Source organism: Calliphora vicina, chromosome 4 (assembly GCF_958450345.1).
Source record: "Calliphora vicina chromosome 4, idCalVici1.1, whole genome shotgun sequence".
NCBI lineage: Eukaryota > Metazoa > Arthropoda > Insecta > Diptera > Calliphoridae > Calliphora > Calliphora vicina.
In genome coordinates this window covers 97563383-97585021 of record NC_088783.1, presented here as the reverse complement: position 1 = coordinate 97585021, position 21639 = coordinate 97563383, and the positions used below count along the sequence as shown (strand labels likewise).

Genomic DNA, 21639 nt, shown 5'->3' with positions numbered 1-21639 from the left:
TTTCTTCCTTAAACTTGCATTCGCGTTTACACACAAAGATTTTTATTGCAGTTTGCACATTAGGGATATAATAATTGACATTTTTTGCAAATATGCAAAAATAGTCGAATAGAGCATTAAAATATACGAAAAACAGCGGTATTAGTTTTTCGCGGTTGTTAAAAAAGTTCACGCAACAAACGCATGTAACGTTGTCTCTGGCTGGTGTATACTCGCCGGTGCCAGTGGTTCATTACAAAAATTTATATTTTGTAGACTGAGAGAAATAAGAACACAACGTTTTCAAAATACGTTATAAACTTTATTCTTATACTTTAAACCAAAGTATACCAAGTAGTCCGACTCTCAATTTTTTAAAATTACTCTCTCACATATACGAGTAGCGTGTGAATTCAACACCCTTGTGAGAGAATTAAACACTTCAAAATAATAGACATTTTAACTTTGATTTTCCGACTAAATATATACCGAACTACTTTATTACACTTTTACACAATATTTTGCTAATTTTTTTAACATTTGCATCACACATTTATTTCCAAAATGCGTTTATTTTGAACAAATGAAAAAAATATATTTTTTTAAGTTTTGACACTTAATTTTATTTGTGGTAGAATTTCAATTATAGAACAGAGTTTCAATTTTTGGTATTGAAAATCATACAAATTGAAACTTAACACAATTTTATAGAACTCTGTAGGTCTGGTGAAAATTGAAAAGGCACCAACACATGTACATTTTTGTTACTAACACATGTAGTTAGGTACTTTTTCACTAACACATGTTTAGAGTTAGGTACTGCTGTCAAAGAGTTGGACTACTTGTTATACTTTGCTTTAAACTTTCCGCTCGTGGAAGTTCCCACGAGCGGCTATACTCTTGCGGTCCAACCACGAGAGTATTCGCAACTGGTGCAACTTCCACTTTTCAGATAAGTGTGTTGTTGGGAATTCCAAACTCCACAACAACACCACTTCATCTACCAACAGAGTATTCTCAAGCAATAACTCACTCAATAAGATAAACTATTTGCCAGCGGTCCAACCGCCGTACAAGTAATCCGTCTTACCTGCTCGAAGCTCAGTGAAGACTACCTGTTTCTACTCTAACCAGCGTTGCCACTCATAAAATATTTTTCCTACCTAATTTCTAATTAAAAACTACCAAAACCTACCAAATTTAAAATATTTGAGAAATGCTATATTCAAGGTGCATTTAATAAGGTGCCATCGGCAGCACAGCTGATTATAGAAATATTACGCACAAATGTCAAACTACATATATAAAAAATATTCGCCAGTACGCCCGTATGTCAAACTCTATATATAAAAAATAAGTGAATTCGCCTGTATTTATTTCAATTCGCCACTGCTGTCACCTTGTTAAATACGCCTTGGCTATATTGATTCGTTTCAAAATTAATAGTTAACTAAAAATTATATTATTGCTGCTATAAAATTACCCAGAGGAAGAAAGTTATTTAATAACACTACAATCATAAATATGTTAAAATCGTTCAGTTTTCGAGATTTTATTTTTGAGTCGATTTAACGATGTCCTTCCATGCGTCTGTCTAGCTAGTTGTCCAAGTATTTCACATAGCCCCCATATAAATGTCATCCAGAAATAAGACATTATCCGTCATAAATGCTTGATTTATATAGATATTAAATAACATTTTTACAAATAAATTACACCTAAAAATTCAATTCATAATTGACCATAGCTCCCATATAAGGCCCTCTTCCGAAAATTACTTAAACGAGCATAAAACTCCTAAAAGTGTTGGTATCCCGAAAAAATTCAACACAAGTAAGTTTCATATAGAAATAAATTACGCGTCCTAATTTCCATAATTGGATATTTAAAGTGTCAGATGAAACTGAAATATTGAAGCAGAGTTTAACACATATTATTAGAAAATAAAAGTTTTGAGAGCCCTTTGTCATTTTTTGAACTCAACACTACTAAATAAATACACATTTACCTGACTAAACTAAATATTTAAGAAAATGATATCTTCATATTTTGCAAATATGTAGTTTTATTATTTTGGCTTAATATAAGTAGTTTTTTCGTTATTATTTTAATTATTTTGTTCTTAAAAATACTTATGTATTCAGAAATATCGTAGCCTACCCAAATACGACAAATATCGGAATAAACCAACCAAACTACCAAAAGTCAATTTGTTAACTTGAAACTACCAATTTTGGTCCAATTGGACCAAAGCGACAACGCTGACCCTAACTAACCTCCTTATATACCAAAATCTTATCATAAAACACACTGAAGACAGCAGTCAAATCCTTAGTTGCTAAAAAGGTATCTTAGGTATAAAACAAAAACAAATTTTTAAAATTTTTGAAATTTTGTTTTTGCTTTCCATATAAATATCACTTTGTGAAGTGATTTACAAAATTAGGGCCAAGGCGTATTTAACAAGGTGACAGCAGTGGCGAATTGAAATAAATACAGGCGAATTCACTTATTTTTTATATGTAGAGTTTGACATACGGGCGTACGGGCGAATATTTTTTATATATGTAGTTTGACATTTGTGCGTGCTATTTCTATAATCAGCAGTGCTGCCGAAGGCACCTTATTAAATGCACCTTGATTAGGGCCTTAGTATACATAGTTGCATTTAATTGTATGTGATCTTAGCTTAAGTACGATTCTTACACCTAGATGGCGTTGCTTAATAAATAGCCGTTAAGTTTAAAAAATAACAATACAAAGTAACTTTAATTCATTTCAAATCAATTATACCATAAAAATAAAAATAATAAAAACAATAATTGTGCTATAAAAACGAGGGAACGACTTTTATCGTTACACGCAATAAAGTTTTTCATTAAATATTTTCAATTATTTTGAAATACAATATATTTTATTTTAATAATAACTGCGGACATACTTCAAAAGATAATTTTTAAATAAGGGAAGTTTCCTCACACAAAAAAAAATTAAATTATTTATATACCCCCATATGCATAAACATTTTATAAATTTATCAAAGGTTTATAAAACAAATTTTGTATGGAAATTTTGTTTGATAAACCTGTTATAAGTTTAAAAACTGTTTATGCATATGTGGGATAATTTTTAAGAAAAAAAAAATTCTTTTATTGTAGAAATTGGAGTTGGTGCGTGATGTTTTTGATTCAAAATGACTTAAAAAAATTATTTTCATTACTTATACAACATTGGCCATCACGTGGTGGTATGCCAAAATTAGTTATATCCCTGCCAGCAATTGGAAGTTAGTGTTGAGTTCAAAAAATGACAAAGGGTTCTCAAAACTTTTATTTTCTAATAATATGTGTTAAACTCTGCTTCAATATTTCAGTTTCATCTGACACTAAAATGTGTCTCTTTTGTGTCGCAAAAATGTTACTCAGCATATAAAAAACATTTTACAAAAACAAATTACATTACTATCGAATTATGCTCATCTTAAAGTACATTTTAGTTACAAACAAAGATCCCTAAAAATTTACTTAATAGATAATATAAAAAAGTACATTATGATAAAAAAAAAACGATCCATTTTAGTATACAAAAGAATATTATTTGTGGTTAGTGACAAATTTTACAATAACAAATTACATTAATACCGACTTTTTACTGTTTACATTTTAAAAGAAAGAAGAAGAACATGACAATACTCAGTATATTTATGAATTTTAAAATCATCGGTTGTGTTAAATAAAAAGTGTGTGTTTTAACTTAAGTTCAAATTAAATAGTGATAAATAAAGTTTGTTAAAAGCGTATCAATAAATAAAGTTTTTTTTAAAGGTATAGAGTTAGTGCAATAACTAATTTTTAAAGTCATATTAAGTTAAGTTATATCATTATTTTATTTATTTTTAATGTAAATAAGTATATGCATAGTGTTTTCATAACTGGAATGCAATAAAATATTTCCATTTTAATGCAAGAAGCAGAATTGGAAACATTATCTTCTCTCTGGACACTTTTTAGACATAAATTTTGATATAATAATACACTAAATGGATAGAATTGGTAGGTATCATATGCGTGGCACGTTTTTTCCCGCACTGTGACAGGTATTACGAACGAAAACACAAAACGAATTGCAAGTACATCAGAGTGTGTACCCCTTTCTATTCCTCTTGCCTCTCTTGCCAATAAAGTAAGCATTCGTGCTAGAAAAATCTTACTGTGTAAACTTAACAAATAAAAGTTGCTCGTGGAGATGTTAATAAATATTCCTTGTGTAGACAATGTTCCCAATTTAATATTTTGACGTTGACGATATAACTTGGGCGTTGCCAAGGCGTATTTAACAAGGTGACAGCAGTGGCGAATTGAAATAAATACAAGCGAATTCACTTATTTTTTATATATAGAGTTTGACATACGGACGTACGGGCGAATATTTTTTATATATGTAGTTTGACATTTGTGCGTGCTATTTCTATAATCAGCTGTGCTGCCGATGGCACCTTATTAAATGCACCTTGGGCGTTGCCAATATAAACCATATAAATCAAGGTGGAGTCATTCAAACAGATGTTTACTCTTTTTCGCTTGTTTGGTTCTAGCGTTTGTCAAAGCATGTTTTATATTTCAATATCTACATGTTTAATGCTTGTTAACAAAATATTTTTTTCACATAAATAAGTTAAACCCACACTATTCAAATATCGACACTATATTAAGTTTTAATACAGTTTTCTTTTCATTTTTCAATTCAGATTTTGACATTTGGTAACACCAATCGTGTTTTTGTAGAACTGCCACCACCCTGTATAAATTCGGCTTGATATACATTTTAATATCTGTTTACGAAATTTTTCATTGATAAGTTTATTTAATTTATCGTCGATTTATTGTTTTCGTTTACTTATAATTTTTATAAAAATGAGCACCTTAAGCCGACCAAAATCGCCTCATTCAAGCAATGCAATTAAATCGGGAGAAAAAGAAGAAAGTTTCTGGGATAAGTTTAGTACATTAGGAAGGAAGAAAGGAACTAAAGAAGGTAAAAAAACAAAAGCTTTTTTGAATTTTAATATGGTTTGAACAAGTAACTTCAAAAAAAATTAGATTTGCGATTTAATTTATTGGAAAACAAATATGTATTGTTGCAGATGGTTGTTTATAAAATCCATTACGTCATTGTTTTTTTTATTATGCATACAGTCACGGTCAAAATAATGGGTACATTTGGGAACTTTGATCTTGTTGGAAAATGGAAAATTTTATATTTTCTCTCGCTCTGCAAACCACTACTATTGAAAATTGGCTTTAGATCAGCGTTGCCGCTTTGGTCCAATTGGACCAAAAGTGGTAGATTTTATTTACAAGTACGATTGGTAGTTTGGTTGGTTTGTTTAATTTTTTGGTAGGAAATACAATTAATATTTTTAAAATTTATAGTTTTTAAATTTAAAGATAACAAATAAAAAACATGTGTGAAATAAAATAGTTGGAAACCCTGATTATTGAACTTAACTCATAAATTACCGGAAATTTAAACTTTGGAATTTTTTGATACAAATTTCAGGAACTTCTTATGTTATCATTTCTGTGTTTTATATTTACTCAAAGTTAAGAAATGATAAACGTGTGTTCAAACACACGGCGGTAAGAAATGGGTTAACGCTGTTAAATGTATAACATCTTTGCATTTATATGAAAAACATCAAAATCATAGTGTCAGTGCAAATTAAATGTAAACAAACACTTGTATTTCTTAAACAAAAGGCCGCAGAAAAGTTATTTTTTTTACAATTTTATTTAATAGTTAAAATATGTAGTATTTTTAGATATCTTTCAAAAACTTCAAGACTGGCAATTGATGCTGACGGAGAAAACCAAACATCAAACGGCAATGATAGAAAATAAATATGAATAAAATATCTATAATTTTACTTTTTTGTAGTGAATAAAGTTGCAAAACAAAGCGGAAATTTAGGAGTGAGTGGATTCAACTTTTTGATTGGTTGCAGGAGAAATATGGAAGCTGTTTTTGCATTGTATGTTTCAAAACAATCTTAAATCACTGCTCCCACATAAATAATGGAATTTGCATGGGCTAAGTGATATATCTTTAGATCATTGGTAGGCGTTCATATTGTTGAGATTACGAACATTTTCGTGAATTTACACGTACACAACCCGACAGTAAACAAAACACACAGAAAGAGCGTAAAAAATACAAATAACCCATTTAGTTGCAAACAATAGAGCGTAAAAATACAAATATTTCATTCTGTTGCTTGATGTTGTTGCGATTTTTTTATTTTTAACCCATACATGCACACAAACTGCAATTTCTCTTGCAAATAACCATACGGTATGATATTACTTTCTTGAAAACTGTAATTTGTTTCTATCTGTAATAATCTATTACAAATTCCTTCAGAAAATAAACAGCCTAACCTAACCTCAAAGTCGACATTAAATATAACAATGTTTATTCAATACGCCTTAACTTTGAAAAATTTTTTACAACATGCATTCAAATAATTGAAAATTATCAATGTATATAAATAATAACAAAGACATTTAAAAAACAAAACATACAATTTTAAAACAAATAGCTATTTAAAATAATAAAACAAAAATCTTATTTTAAAATAAAACAAATCTTAATGATTTTTTAATTGTTTTCAAAAGATCCATATATGACAATACATAACACTATCTGCAGACAATGAACAAATAAAATGGATATGCTAGTATTCTTATAAAAGTTTTATGCGAACCCAATATGCATACACATATGATTGGAATTGTATATTCTTTCAATATACACTATTAGGAATTATAAAAATTAAAACATTTTTTAAAAATATGCACATATTTTTTTATTTAAATAACGTTATTCTTAATTGTCTAAATATAATATTTGAAGTGCAAAAAGTTCAGGAAGAGGGTAAACATGCAATAGATTCACCAGGAGCTCCCAGTCAATTTGACATTCCTCCAGAAGATTATGCCCTACGTAAGTTTATTGTCATTAACTTTTCAATATAACTGTTAATCACCAATTGTTTAACATACTTAACATAGGTGATCATGAGCAGCGTGCTGTAATTGATCCTCAGTCGATAAGCGATCCTGAGGTATTGAAACTTCAGCAGATTTTAATAGATTGGATAAATGATGAGCTAGCTGAACAGCGTATTATTGTTCAAAGTATTGATGAAGATATGTACGACGGGCAGGTAATATTGTCATATAATTTTCGAATATAATCCTATAACTAAATAAAATGGTTTGTAGGTGTTGCATAAATTATGGGAAAAGTTAACTGGCAAAAAATTAGATGTTCTAGAAGTGACTCAATCGGAAGAAGGACAGCGGCAGAAACTTAATATTGTTTTAAATGCAGTTAATCATGTAAGTAGCATTTTTTATTTTTTAATATCTATCTGTTGTTACACAAATAGTATTACTATTATTTGACCATTTAATTAGATTTTTGCAATATAATACCAACATTGCATTTACAAATTGAATACTTATGTACAATTCTAAGATAAATACATAAATATTAAAAAATAAGCTTATATATTAGTTTAATTTTGATTGATATACAATATTATTTACAAGAAACAGAATTTTATATCCCTCTCGGTTTCTGTGATTGTATTTGGTATTTACGTCCAATTATAAATTCTCAATCAAACTTAAATCCAGAAGTAAATCTAGCAATCACGCAACCTCCATATCGTAATATCGACGTAACTGCACTTTTATTTATTTTACAGGATAATCAAAAAACGTCATAAAATCAATATTAAAGTTTGCTTTTTTAAAATTTTACATATAGTACTAATCTGTGTGTAAAATCGTAGAAATATAGAAGAAAAAAGTGCAAAGCAATGGAAAAAATAAAACCACAACCATTTTGACATTTTCTTTGGTTTATTTTCTATTACCATATTGAAACCAGCTGATTCTTATATGTATGTATAATTTGTGATGTTTGTACGATACACATAAGTCACACTGATCGTTTTTTTAGTTTGAATATTGAATAATTACGTTCTATCATCTTTTATATAAAATTGGGAATATATATTGCGAAATTTCATTCGGAATTCATTTCACTTATTTCCACAATGGAAACTTTTCCAAATATTTCATTAGTGGCCTAAAATCTGAAATAATTTTTTAAAAAATTTTAACATTTTTGTAGGACATAATTAATTAAATTCTAAAAATGAGAAAACAAAATTAAAAGATTTCTTTATTACGGCATTGACAAAACAATGGAAACTTAGATATTATTTTAACAAATATGGTCTAAACATTGCTCAATATTTTGTTGGGTATCCCTTATTTTTTATAAGTGCTACAACACATCGACGATGCATTGAACTAAATAGTCAATGGTCTCCTTTAAAATATTTTGCCTCCGATAAATCTTCCTTCCTGGTGTAATTTTGGGTCCTTATTTTACGATCTACAATTTCCCATAGATTTTCTATGGGATTGAGATCTTGCGATTGGGCATGCCACTCAAGACACGTACCTTGTTGGATTGTATCCACTCGGTTACAACCCTAGAGGTGTGTTTCGGGTCGTTGTCGTGTTGGAATCTCCAAACTAAGGGCATATTTTCCTCAGCGTATGGATACATAACATCGTTTAATATGGTTATGTATCCTATACCTGTCATGGTATCTTTTATAATATGAATTGGGTCCATACCTTGCCCTGAAAAACATCCCCATACCATAATATTGCCACCGCCAAACTTTACAGTCTTATTTGTGTACTTTGGATCTAATATTTTTCCCTTTGGTCGTCTTACAAATGTTCTCCCATCACTGCCTCTTAAATTGTATTTATTAGAGATCCGCAATTATTTATAAAAGTTTAAAAACGTATATTTATTGAACAAAGATTTTTAGACAATGAACAAAATATTTTTCATACAAAATATTTTATAAACTCAAAAGTCAGAAACAATTTGATTAGAATAAAATAAAATAACAAAGTATGTTTTATAAAGTGGAATTCGATTGTTCTCCCACACCCTTCCTCAATTGGATTCCACTCGTAATAAAGATCTCAATTTCGTAAATTGGGGTTTCGACAGCGGCTTTGTCATTACATCAGCTTACATCTCCTTTGAAGGACAGTATACGCATCTGATATGACCTTTATCGATATGATCCTTTACAAAATGAACCTTGGTATCAATGTGTTTAGTTCTATATGGTTATCTTCATATATTACAATTGGAAAGTTTTGTGGTGTGTGCATGTCATCTAAGAGCTGTTTTATCCAAATCGCTTCTTTGAACGTTTCGGATAACGCAATAAATTCAGCTTCTGTTGACGACAGGGCGACAAGTGTTTGCTTTCTACATGACCAACTTATTGTACCACCATTAATCTGAAAAACATAACCAGAGTTAGATTTTCTATCTACCCTATCCTCTGCCCAATTCGAGTCTGCGTATCCTATTAATATGTTTGGATTGACATTTTCACAACTCATTCTCAAAAAATATTTTTCAGTACCCTTGAAATACTTAAGTACTCTCTTCAACTCCGACCAATCTTCTGGAGTAGGGCAATTAACTTTACGCGCAAGTATTGAAACACTCGCAACAATATCAGTTCTTGAAAAAACACTTAAGTACAATAATGATCCAATCAGTTTTTGATATTTTTCGTTATTTAGCATATACTCAGATTCAGTTTTACCTTATCCAGGGTCTAGTGGGTATTGAGAAATTTTTGAATCTTCTAAGACAAATTCTTTAACAAGATTTTTGATATATGTTGACTGACGAATGCAATAATTTAAATTTTCATTTTGAAATATTTCAATTCCCAAATAATGATTTGCCTTTCCAAGACAATTTATTTCAAAATTTTGCGACAACAATTTTTCTACACTAACAATACTTGTTTCCTTTTGACTTGCAACCAAAATATCATCAACGTAAATCAAAATATAGACTAACCCTTCCTCGTTGGTGTATTTTGTGTATAAACATGAATCAGCATTGGATTGCTTATATCCACCTGAACATATGACATCATGTAATGTTTTATTCCATACATGAGCAGCCTGTTTGAGTCCATAAATGCTCCTCTTCAGCTTGCATACAAGTTTAGTTCCTTCTTCAAAACCTGGCGGTTGTTTCATAAATATAACCTCCTTGAGGTCTCCATTAAGGAATGCAGATTTCACATCAAAATGGACTATTGACATTTTCTTGACACCAGCAACTGACAATAATGCTCTTAATGTTGTTTGTCTGATAACAGGTGCATAAACCTCATCGTAGTCATCTCCGTATTTTTGTGTAAAACCACGAGCAACTAAACGTGCTTTAAACCTCTGGGGCTTACCTTCAACATCACGTTTAACTTTTAATGTCCATTTAAAACTTACGACATTTGCATTAGTTGGAGCAGCTACCAACTCCCATGTATTTGAGCCTTTTAAAGATGTATATTCTTCCTTCATTGCATCAACCCATTTGTCTTTTTCTTTTGAATTTAGAGCTTCTTTATACGATTTGGGTTCCACTACATCATTACTTGTAGAAACAGCATTATAGCCAAAACGATCTGGTTGTTTACCTTTAGTACTTCGAGATGATGTACGAATCTCTTGAGGATTTTGTTCGACCAAATTTTCATGTTGATTATTCTCCACCGATGGGTTATTTTCATCAACTAAGCGGCTTGATTTTTCATCCACAACTGCGAGATCCTCTAGGCTTTGATATGATGCATCGTCATCGGACAATATGTTTCCATTACTACCTTCTTGAGAACATATTTCATTATTTCTTGAGATTACATTTAATAAATCAACATATACTTCAGGACTCTTAATGGGATCAACTAAACTGTTATCCGTAGATGCCTCTTGATCTATAAACTTGACATCACGACTAACTGTGACTTTTAAACGTATTCAAATTAACCATTCGATAGCCTTTCGAGTGATCATCATATCCCACAAAAGTCAAAACTTCGGTTTTGTTATCTAATTTTTGACGTTTCTCTTTAGGAACTAGAACGTGTGCATTTTTACCAAAAATTTTAAAATATTCTACATCAGCAGTCGTTCCTTCCCATAACTGATAAGGAGTACTATCTATTGCCTTTGAATAACACCTATTCAGAATAAAATTTGCTGTATTAATGGCCTCTCCCCAAAACGTATTTGGTAATTTAGCTTCAGTAATCATACACCTGGCCATTTCAGTTAAACTTCTATTCTTCCTTTAAGCAATTCCATTTTGCTGAGGGCAATAGGGAACAGTATATTGATACTGAATACCTTTTGAATCAAGGTAATTTCGGACATATTTGGCTGTGTATTCGCCACCATTATCAGACTTTATAATCATCGGATATCTAGAGAACTCATTCTTAACCATTTCAAGATAAAATTTGAGTTTCTCAAAAGTCTCGTTTTTGGAATTTAGCAAGTATACAACTGTGTAACGACTATAGTCGTCAATAAATGTCAAATAATACCGTTTCTTTCCTGCAGTCATCGTTTGCATTGGACCACAAACGTCAGTATGCACTAAATCTAAAACCTTCTCGGATCTTGACTGACTTTGCTTATTAAATGGTGCCTTTGTCATTTTACAATTAATGCAAACATCAAAAAATTTTTTCACTCCACAGTCACGTATTTTCAAATGACTTACCAGTTGTCTCTTTTCCATTTCTCTTATTGCATCAATATCACGATGTCCAAATACCTTGTGCCAATAATGAACGCAGCTATTCATATTGCATGTTGCCGCCATGGCCTTTTGTTTAACTTCTAATTGATATAAGCCATTTGTTAGAACAGCTACACCGATTTCTTTACCATAACTTGTAGAAATAACGCCACGATTTCCCTTGAAGTTCACTTGAAAATTCTTAATTAATATTTTATTGACAGACATCAGATTTCCGTAAAACGACGGAATAAACAGCACATCATTTACATCAATATCGGAGATTTCACCTTTGGAATTGCATAATGATATTTTACATATACCTTTAAAACTACTTACTACACTTTGACCATTTGCTACTGTCACTTCCTCACAAAAATTGAGATCCGACATTGAAAACATTGAACGATCTGAACAAATATGGCAAATTGCTCCGAAATCAAGGACCCACGATTAAGAACCATTGCTCAAAGAAAAACAAAAATTATTATTTGTGCTGCTACTGGATGCTGTTACCTCGTTTGCCTTATTATTCTTTGTCTTCTTTAATTTCCAACAGTCACCCTTTGCTTTACAAAAATTACATGTTTTGATTATCTTTGTAGTTGGAACTTTTTAACACCAAATTTTGTGGCATCTGTGAATTTCTTTGGCTTTCTTCAATTAAACATGTCTCCACCACATTTAGAGTAAGTTCTTCCATCTTTCTTGCTTCCAAAGCAGTTACAAGCGTATCATAAGAAGGTGGCAAACTACTTAATAACATAGCCACTAACCAACGTTCAGAAAATGTTTCACCAACAGCTTCCAATTTTTCAAATAACAGCTACATATTCATTATATGCTCCGATATATTTGTGTCTTGAGAATATTTCATTCTGCAAATCTGCTTCACATCTGCGCACACTAGTTCCAAGTGTATCTTTTTCATGATGTTTTCGCAAAATCTCCCATGCCTCATGGGCGCTTTTAGCCTTTTTGATTAACATCAGTTGACTGTCTTCAATTGATAGACCAATTATCACAATAGCTTCTTCATTCTTACGTTTCCAAACATCATCAGGCGTCACAGGAACTTCATCAATCACATGAGTCCATAAACCATCCTTGCGCAAGACCAACTCCAGTTTAAATTTCCATAGATGGTAGTTGTCTGCATTCAGTTTAGCGAAAGATGTCTTCATTAAATCCATTGCGTTAAAGCCCATAACCTATTAGAGGTCCGCAATTATTTATAAAAGTTTAAAAACGTATATTTATTGAACAAAGATTTTTAGACAATGAACAAAATATTTTTCATACAAAATATTTTATAAACTCAAAAGTCAGAAACAATTTGATTAGAATAAAATAACAAAATATATTTTATAAAGTGGAATTCGATTTTTCTCCCACAGTATTTGGATTCGTCGGATAAGAGGACAGTATTCCATTTCTGTATCGACCAGTTTAAATGATCCCTGGCAAATGGTAGACGAGCAGAACGGTTCTTTTTAGAAATGAGTGGTTTTTTCACAGAACGATAGCAACCAAGACCAGCCTCATTTGCCCTGCGACTAACTGTTCGGGTACTTATTTCTAATTTTAGGCCATTTTCGTTAACTTTGAAAAAAAGCAATTATGCGAAAAACTTAGAAAAAGAAATTGTGAAAAAGTACCAAAATTTAAAAATAAAATAAAAGAACTGTAACCAGGATGCTTTTACATCGTTCTTTTAAATATTATTTTCGTTTTACACTTCTTTTACACAGAAGTTTAAAAGTTTCCATTGTTTTGTCAGTAGCGAAATAGTGAATTTGTTTAATTTTGTTCCATTTTTCAGAATATAATTAATTATGTTGTTTGTTTTTTAGTTAATTTATATAAATAAAACTATACAAGTAAAATACTAAAAAAAAAATTTATTTTAAAAAAATATTTTAAATTTTGGGCTACATATGGAATATTTGGAAAAGTTTCCATTGTTTTGTCAACCACTGTATACAATACAAACAAAACTGTCAATAACGGTAACACGACAGTAAATTTATAATAAAGAAACAAATTCAAGTTAACAGATTGTTAACATTAGACTAATTATAACCGAAAGGTCTTAAAACTTTTAAAATTAAATAACTGTAATAAATTATCCGTTAGAATAAACAAAATAGGAATATATCTTAAATCTAACTATGATCGACTTCAATGGCCAATTCAATTGGGAGTCAATAAATAGAATATTCTGTAAAAATCTCATTAATTAACCACCCACATTCCTCATAAATTGGTATTAACCCTTTCAGGGTCAAAAATAATTTTGTCGAGCTAAAAGTATGAAAATTTATATTTATGCTAATTGAATACGCTGAATCCAGGTAAAATAAAATGTTTTGTATTTGGTTGCTCCCAAGTCTGTCTCTCTGCTGTGTCTGTCTTTTATTTAAAACAAAAAAATTAAAACTATTATACAGTAAAAGCGCATAGAAACATAGTATGTTATAATGTCGAATATATTCGACAAAACCACTGAAAGGGTTAAAATCAATATTAAAGTATATAAAAATATCACAAACATTTATTATACCAGTATGCATTACAATAAAAATATCACAGATGTATTCAAAAGGAATCTAGTCCATAAAATATCAGCCCCTATGTATCCCCGAGACAGATTTCTCGTAGAAATCCGGCAGTACGTAGGAAGCGTCGTCAAGAGTAATCTCCTCATTAAGTATCTCAATAGGAGATAGATAATAGCGGCTATGTCAGTCGATATCTTTTTGTGACTCATAGATCACATTCATTAGGTGGTTCTCATGTTCTGAGAGTCGCTCAACAAATTTCCTCTGGATATCCAGGGAATACTTGCAAAATGGAGTTATAGATGCAGTCTCATAGATGAATGAGTTTTGAAAGTTAAAGTTTATGCATTTACGTAGGATATTTCTTTTCAATAGCTCCAACTCTTTCGCAACCGTTGGAGATATGGTAATCCATATTGGGAAATCATATGTTAAGATAGATCTTATTGCCCCTTTGTACAGGAGGAGTTTAGTCTGTTTGGGAAGATAAACACTATTCAGCAACCTAGAGAACATCGCAGTAATACGTTTAGCTTTTGTTAGCAGAGTTCGTCCATGGCAGTTGAACTTAAAGAGCTTGTTGAAATTAACTCCAAGATATACTACGTTGTCCTTTATGGGTATTTCAATCCCGTTTAATGTGAGAAGTAGTCATTTGCTTTGAGGAACTACGTAGTCAGCGCACTTACCCGATGCGTTCCTAATACATATGGCCTTCGATTTTGCAGCGTTTATTTTAATTTCCCATTTATTGTAGAAACTGCAAATGGAAGCCAAATGAGAGGCAGTGTTTCTTAGCGCTTCTAATGGTGATTCATTGTGGCTATAAACAAAATAGCTGTAGAATTATATTTTGTGTGTGGTAAATCATATAAAAATATGTTAAATAAGTATGGAGTAAGTATACTACCCTGAGGTACACCACTGTTCACAAAACCACATGAGGAATCATTGGCCCATAATCATAGCCAAAAATAAAGTACATTTTAATAGAATTGGTTACCAGTTGATTTGATGGTGATACAAATGGCTCTCAACTCTGCTGTGAGACTGAATGCTGGATGTTCGTGGTCTGGAAAAGACTATGGGCACTCTAAGATACTGAATTATTATGGGCACTTACATAGTAATGTCGATTACTGCATCGCAAAACCTTTTTTCGATAGGCAGTTCCATATTTTGATTAAAGTATACTTCTGACGCTGAAGTTGACTCTAAATATAAAACTAGCTAAAGTTGTTTTTAACTCGTTTAACAACAGCATCAGCTGTTCTTCGCCGAGTAAAAAAGTTCGTCACAAAGTAAAAAATGTTTAAGTTACAAGATATTGGTAGAGATTTTGCAATTATTTAACAGTTATCAATAAAATTAGTACCAAAATTTCGTAATTATGATATTATTCTTATGTTTTCCATTTTTCCAATTTTTTTAATTTTGTATGTCAGCTGTTCAGGGTTGCCTCTTGTCTGTTTTTTGTTGTATATTGTATGAAAACATTTTCTACATTTGCGGTGGCAACCAGTTAAAGTCGGTTCAATTTAAAACACTTTAATTTTGACTACGGTTGCAAATTAATAAAAAGCAGGTTTTTATTTTAAAGATATTTTTAAAAAGAACTTTAGTGTTTGACTATGATTATGGGCCATTGTCTTTTATTTGAACACAAAATTTCCGGTCGGTAAAAAAGCTTTTAAAAAGTTTAACGAGAAATGGATATACCGCGAGTTCTACCAGTTTATACAGAATGCCTTTATGACTGGTGTAATCAAACGCCTTCTGGATATCCAGTAATATGGCCATCGTACAACATCTTTTCCTCAGGTTCACAGTCATGTCATCGTGGAATTTCATTAGGGCATGTTGGGTGGAATGTAAACGTTTAAAACCAAATTGATGTGATGAGATTGGGTCGATCAAAAACTCATTCTCTAGTTTTGATTCAATTACTTGTTGAAGCATTTTGCCAATATTTGACAACAGTGATATTGGACGGAAGTCTTCCGTTCTGTTAGAACCGTCTTTCTTCTTAATTGGCAACATTTTACCAATTTCCATGCCCGTGGAAAATAGCAGATGTTGAGGCAGTTGTTAAAAAGGATAGTCAAAAGCTCAAGAGTTGTATCTGGGAATTTTTTTTATCAAGAAATTGGAAATTCCGTCGAGTCCACTAGATTTTTTATTTTTTATATTCGTTATAATCGATTTAATATTGCAGACATCTGTAAAATGGTATGTGTCCTCATTATCTAGGGAGTTGAACTCATCATTGAAAGAGTATATATGATGAGATATATTCTCTATGTGTGATCCTAAACGCTGGACTATATCGGCGACAGGATTAGCCGGAAGATTTTCTATGTTGGTTTCCGTAATATTGTTAATACAGAGACTGTTGCAGAAATGAGATTTATGTCTAAAGGCAGCAGGTACCGGCTTGATACATTTTAGTTTCTTGTTAAAAATGTCAGCTTGTTCGATATTAACAAGATCTCTAATAATAATTTTGGGCCTGGCTCACTAAATGCGAACGAACATTTTCTTATTTTATATTGAAAACAATAAAAAAATTCAAATTTATTTGTTGTTTTCAATATAAAATAAGAAAGAAAATGTTCAGAATTTTCCAAATTTCTGTTATTCTGAGGCATTAAAATATGGGAATTGATTGATAAGTCCCGTTGAAAACGTTTCCAGTCGGTTTTTTTGTACGATGTAAAAAGGCGAGGATTGTTAAGTAATATATCCGTGGCATTCATGTCTATTTCCAGCTTCAATGGAAAATGATCTGAGAACGATGGGAGCGATGAGATCTTGTAGTTAGGTGTGTCATTATTAACTAAAGAGGCGTTTATAAGATAGTGATCAAAAAATGAGTTTGCGCTTGGAAATGATGGTGTGTTATGACAAATTCTTGTGATATCCAAAGAATGGTCATGAAGCCAATTTTGTAAAATATTGCCATTTTGATTTCCAATACTTTAGTGCGATTCACTAACTTTTAACGAACCGACAATTGTAATGTTTATCGACATAAATAATCGCTTGCAGTAACTATAGTGTGATTCAGTAATTTATTTTTAACGATTGTTTAAGATATGATATCTCTGTCTACAAAATATCAAAATAAGCGAAAAGCAGAAATGAAATAATTAACCAGTGGTGTAGTGAGTACAACGTTGACTAGCAGTCGGAAGGTTGTTGGGTCGACACGTGGCTGCGACTTACTTTTTTTTATTTATTTTTTTTGTTAATACATAATTTTACTCTAACAAAATAACTTATTTCCGTCCAAAATGTAAAGGATTACTTTTGGGACATCGCGAACAAAAATAAGTACTTCTTCCAGTAGAATAATAAGTAGTCTAATCGTCAAATTCCTCTTATTATTCGGCTTATTTTTTAATTGTGTTATCATTATTTTTACGATAGTTCCAGCTACAAAACGAAGAAAAAATTGCAAATACACTTTATCGCTGAAATAAACACAACTTAAATTATTGTCGCTAACATAACGAACATTTTTAAATTTTCGGCTACATATGGGATATTTGGAAAAGTTTCCATTGCTTTGTCAACCACTGAATATCTAAAATTACGATCACTTATGAAAATTAATTCAACTTACCACAAATCTTATTTAAAAAAGAAACAATGTTTATTTTATTCTAAATTTGTAGACATTGGGCTTTCATCAAAAAATACCGAAGTGGTCTGTGGAAAGCGTACATTCTAAGAATATTGTTGCTATATTACATCTCTTGGTTGCTTTGGTACGCCACTTTAGAGCTCCTATACGTCTGCCAGAAAATGTTTTTGTTACTGTAGTAATAGCTCAAAAGAGTGGAGGTGTATTAAATGCACAGTAAGTAAATAAAAATAAATATATGGGGGATTTCATGTCAAGTGAACCAACTTTTGAAATCGGTCGAGAACTCTCTGAGTTATAGGGGGTAAAATTTTGACAATTTGGTCAAACAGGGGTTTTTTCTTATCCATGTAACTTATTACCTATTGTTCTTAGCAAAATGTGTTCCAAATAGTATAGATAGCTATTTCTTCGATCTTTCGAAAAAAAATATTTAAAAAAAAAAATAAAAAATTTTTAATATTTTTTTTCCGAAATCAAAAACTTTTTTGACTTTTTTTTAAAATACGCTATTTTTTTTATTTTTTTTTTTTCTTAAAATAAAGTTTAGATATTTTCCTTGAACACCTACTTGGTCGCTTAGTGGGATGCGAGTGGGATATCTATCAAAATAAATATTTTGTAACTCAAAACATAAAATTTTTGACTTTTTTTGCAAAATCAAAAACTTTGTTGACTTTTTTTTTTTCAAAATGGACCCTTTTTTAATCTTTTTTTTTAGGTCAAACAAAAGCTTAGATATTATCCTTGAAGACCCTTTTGGTCGCTTAGTGGGATGCGAGTGGGATATCTATCAAAATAAATATTTTTTAACTCAAGACTTACAATTTTTGACTTTTTTTTTTGCAAATTCGATTTTGCAAAAAAAAATTAAAAAATTGTATGTCTTGCGTTACAAAATATTTATTTTGATAGATATCCCACTCGCATCCCACTAAGGGACTAAAAATATCTTAAAGGAATGGACCTAGGCTTTCTTTTGAGCAAAAAAAAAAATTAAAAAAGGGCCCATATTGGAAAAAAATTTTGATTTTGCAAAAAAAAATTAAAAAATTGTATGTCTTGCGTTACAAAATATTTATTTTGATAGATATCCTACTCGCATCCCACTAAGGGACTAAAAATATCTTAAAGGAATGGACCTAAGCTTTCTTTTGACTACAAAAAAAATTTTAAAAAGGGCCCATTTGGAAAAAAAATCGTATTTGCAAAAAAAAAAAGTCAAAAATTTTAAGTCTTGAGTTAAAAAATATTTATTTTGATAGATATCCCACTCGCATCCCACTAAGCGACCAAAAGGGTCTTCAAGGATAATATCTAAGCTTTTGTTTGACCTAAAAAAAAAGATTAAAAAAGGGTCCATTTTGAAAAAAAAAAGTCAACAAAGTTTTTGATTTTGCAAAAAAAGTCAAAAATTTTATGTTTTGAGTTACAAAATATTTATTTTGATAGATATCCCACTCGCATCCCACTAAGCGACCAAGTAGGTGTTCAAGGAAAATATCTAAACTTTATTTTAAGAAAAAAAAAAAATAAAAAAAAATAGCGTATTTTAAAAAAAAAGTCAAAAAAGTTTTTGATTTCGGAAAAAAAATATTAAAAATTTTTTATTTTTTTTTTTAAATATTTTTTTTCGAAAGATCGAAGAAATAGCTATCTATACTATTTGGAACACATTTTGCTAAGAACAATAGGTAATAAGTTACATGGATAAGAAAAAACCCCTGTTTGACCAAATTGTCAAAATTTTACCCCCTATAACTCAGAGAGTTCTCGACCGATGTTGTTGAAAAATTGTGTCTGAGTTACTATCCAATAGAGCTAACCTTGGTGCAAATTTCATCCCGATCGGAAGACATCGATTTCAAAAGTTGGTTCACTTGACATGAAATCCCCCATATATATATATATTTTTTTATTTAACAAACTTTTTATTTTTATATAACAGAAAGTTTCAGGAACAAATAACATCTGAATACGATGACGTTGGTATGCGGTGCGAAAAAGATGCTTTCGATACGTTGTTTGATTGCGCTCCCGACAAATTGGCTGTTGTTAAAAAGTCTCTTATAACATTTGTAAACAAGCACTTGTCGAAGTTGAATTTTGAAATAAGTGATTTGAATAGCGATTTCCGAGATGGTGTGTATTTGTGTCTCTTAATGGGCTTACTAGGCGGATTTTTTGTGCCTCTTTATGAATTTCATTTGACACCACAAGATACCGAGCAGATGGTTAGCAATGTAGCGTTTTCTTTCGATTTAATGCAAGATGCCGGGCTACCAAAACCAAAAGCTCGCCCTGAAGGTATATTTAAATATTTTTCTTATAAATTCCACTATAAATAAATATAAATTATATAATTTTTACAGATATTGTCAATATGGATTTAAAATCAACATTGCGTGTGTTGTACAGTTTGTTTACAACATTTAGAAACTATGCTTAAAATCGTGCCTTGTAAGACTAACATATACATACGTAATTTATTTTTCGTCTATCTACAAATTATCAACAAAAAATTAAACAAGTCGGTTTAGTGATATTGTTCAGAAAAAAATAAATTTAAATTTTTACCCCCATTAACACAAGGTGTTGACTTATAATTAACCCGTCGGTTAAAAAAATTTGTATGAAAAATGTATGAAAACTTTCACTTTAACTTCAGGTTTAAACATTGTGATAATGGGGGTTAGGTGGTTAAACCAGTATAACACAACAAATTTTTAATATCTCATTTTTTTATTTTAATCAAAAAAGTAAAAAGTCTTTGTAACCGGAATTGGCACATTGTCCATATTTATCTTTCATGTTATACCACGATGGAAATATTTTTCAAACAGCTTTCAATTATCAAATAGCTAATTTATCTACCCCCATATTCATAATTAATTTTTTAATTTATAAAAGGTTTATAAAACAAAATTGCCATAAAAAATCATGGCAATTATAAAATAGCTAATTTATCTACCTCCATATTCATAATTAATTTTTTAATTTATAAAAGGTTTATAAAACAAAATTGCCATAAAAAATCATTTTTAAAAACCTTTGATAAATTTAAAAATTGATTATGAATAATTTTTCTAATCTTTGTTTTCTAGATAAAATGTATAAATTGTCGCAAAATTAAACTTTCTTAATGATAAAGGTTAGGACTTTATTTTATAAATATCACATAAACTGATTTAAACGAAACAAATTGCTAAAATATTTATTTATTAACAAAATTTAACATACATGTATTATACAATTTTTTTTACAACTATATTTTTTACTAATAATTTATTTTTTAATAAAATATCAATGTTTTTACTAATATCCAGACTGAGGTGTTTTTCGAATCCTCCAGTGTTTTTTTCACATGACAATTCTGCCGTTCATATAAATACTTTTGTAATGCTTAAAATTACCACATTTTTAAGTGTTATATTTATTACATTAATTCTCAGGAAGGGAATGATTACGTATGGGTATCTTTAAACGAAAAAAAAACAAGAGTTATATTCGGCTGTACCGAATCTTTTATACCCACCATCAATATGTCGCTCATTTGCTGCAACAACGTCATAACTCAAAATCCGTGTTTTTTGAACTGAGTAATACAAAATATCTTTCATATAGTTTTATCATTTTTCAAAAAAGTCAATTATTTTTTGTGAGGGAGTGTTTTTTTTTTTGCTGTAAACATCAAAATTAAAATTCATGTTTTCTCGTATATTTGACAAGTAAAAAAAT

At 30.4% G+C, this 21639-nt stretch overlaps 1 protein-coding gene across 1 annotated transcript; it reads left to right on the top strand.

Moving 5' to 3' along the window:
- The first annotated feature begins 4811 nt into the window (after positions 1 to 4811).
- parvin (beta-parvin) lies at positions 4812 to 21222 on the top strand. The gene is made up of 7 exons (XM_065509096.1): positions 4812 to 5013; positions 6892 to 6981; positions 7050 to 7204; positions 7263 to 7379; positions 17933 to 18117; positions 19850 to 20208; positions 20274 to 21222. Exons 1-7 carry the CDS (start codon positions 4893 to 4895, stop codon positions 20348 to 20350), a joined length of 1104 nt encoding a protein of 367 aa, XP_065365168.1. The 5' UTR covers positions 4812 to 4892; the 3' UTR covers positions 20351 to 21222.
- The last annotated feature ends 417 nt before the right edge of the window (positions 21223 to 21639 follow it).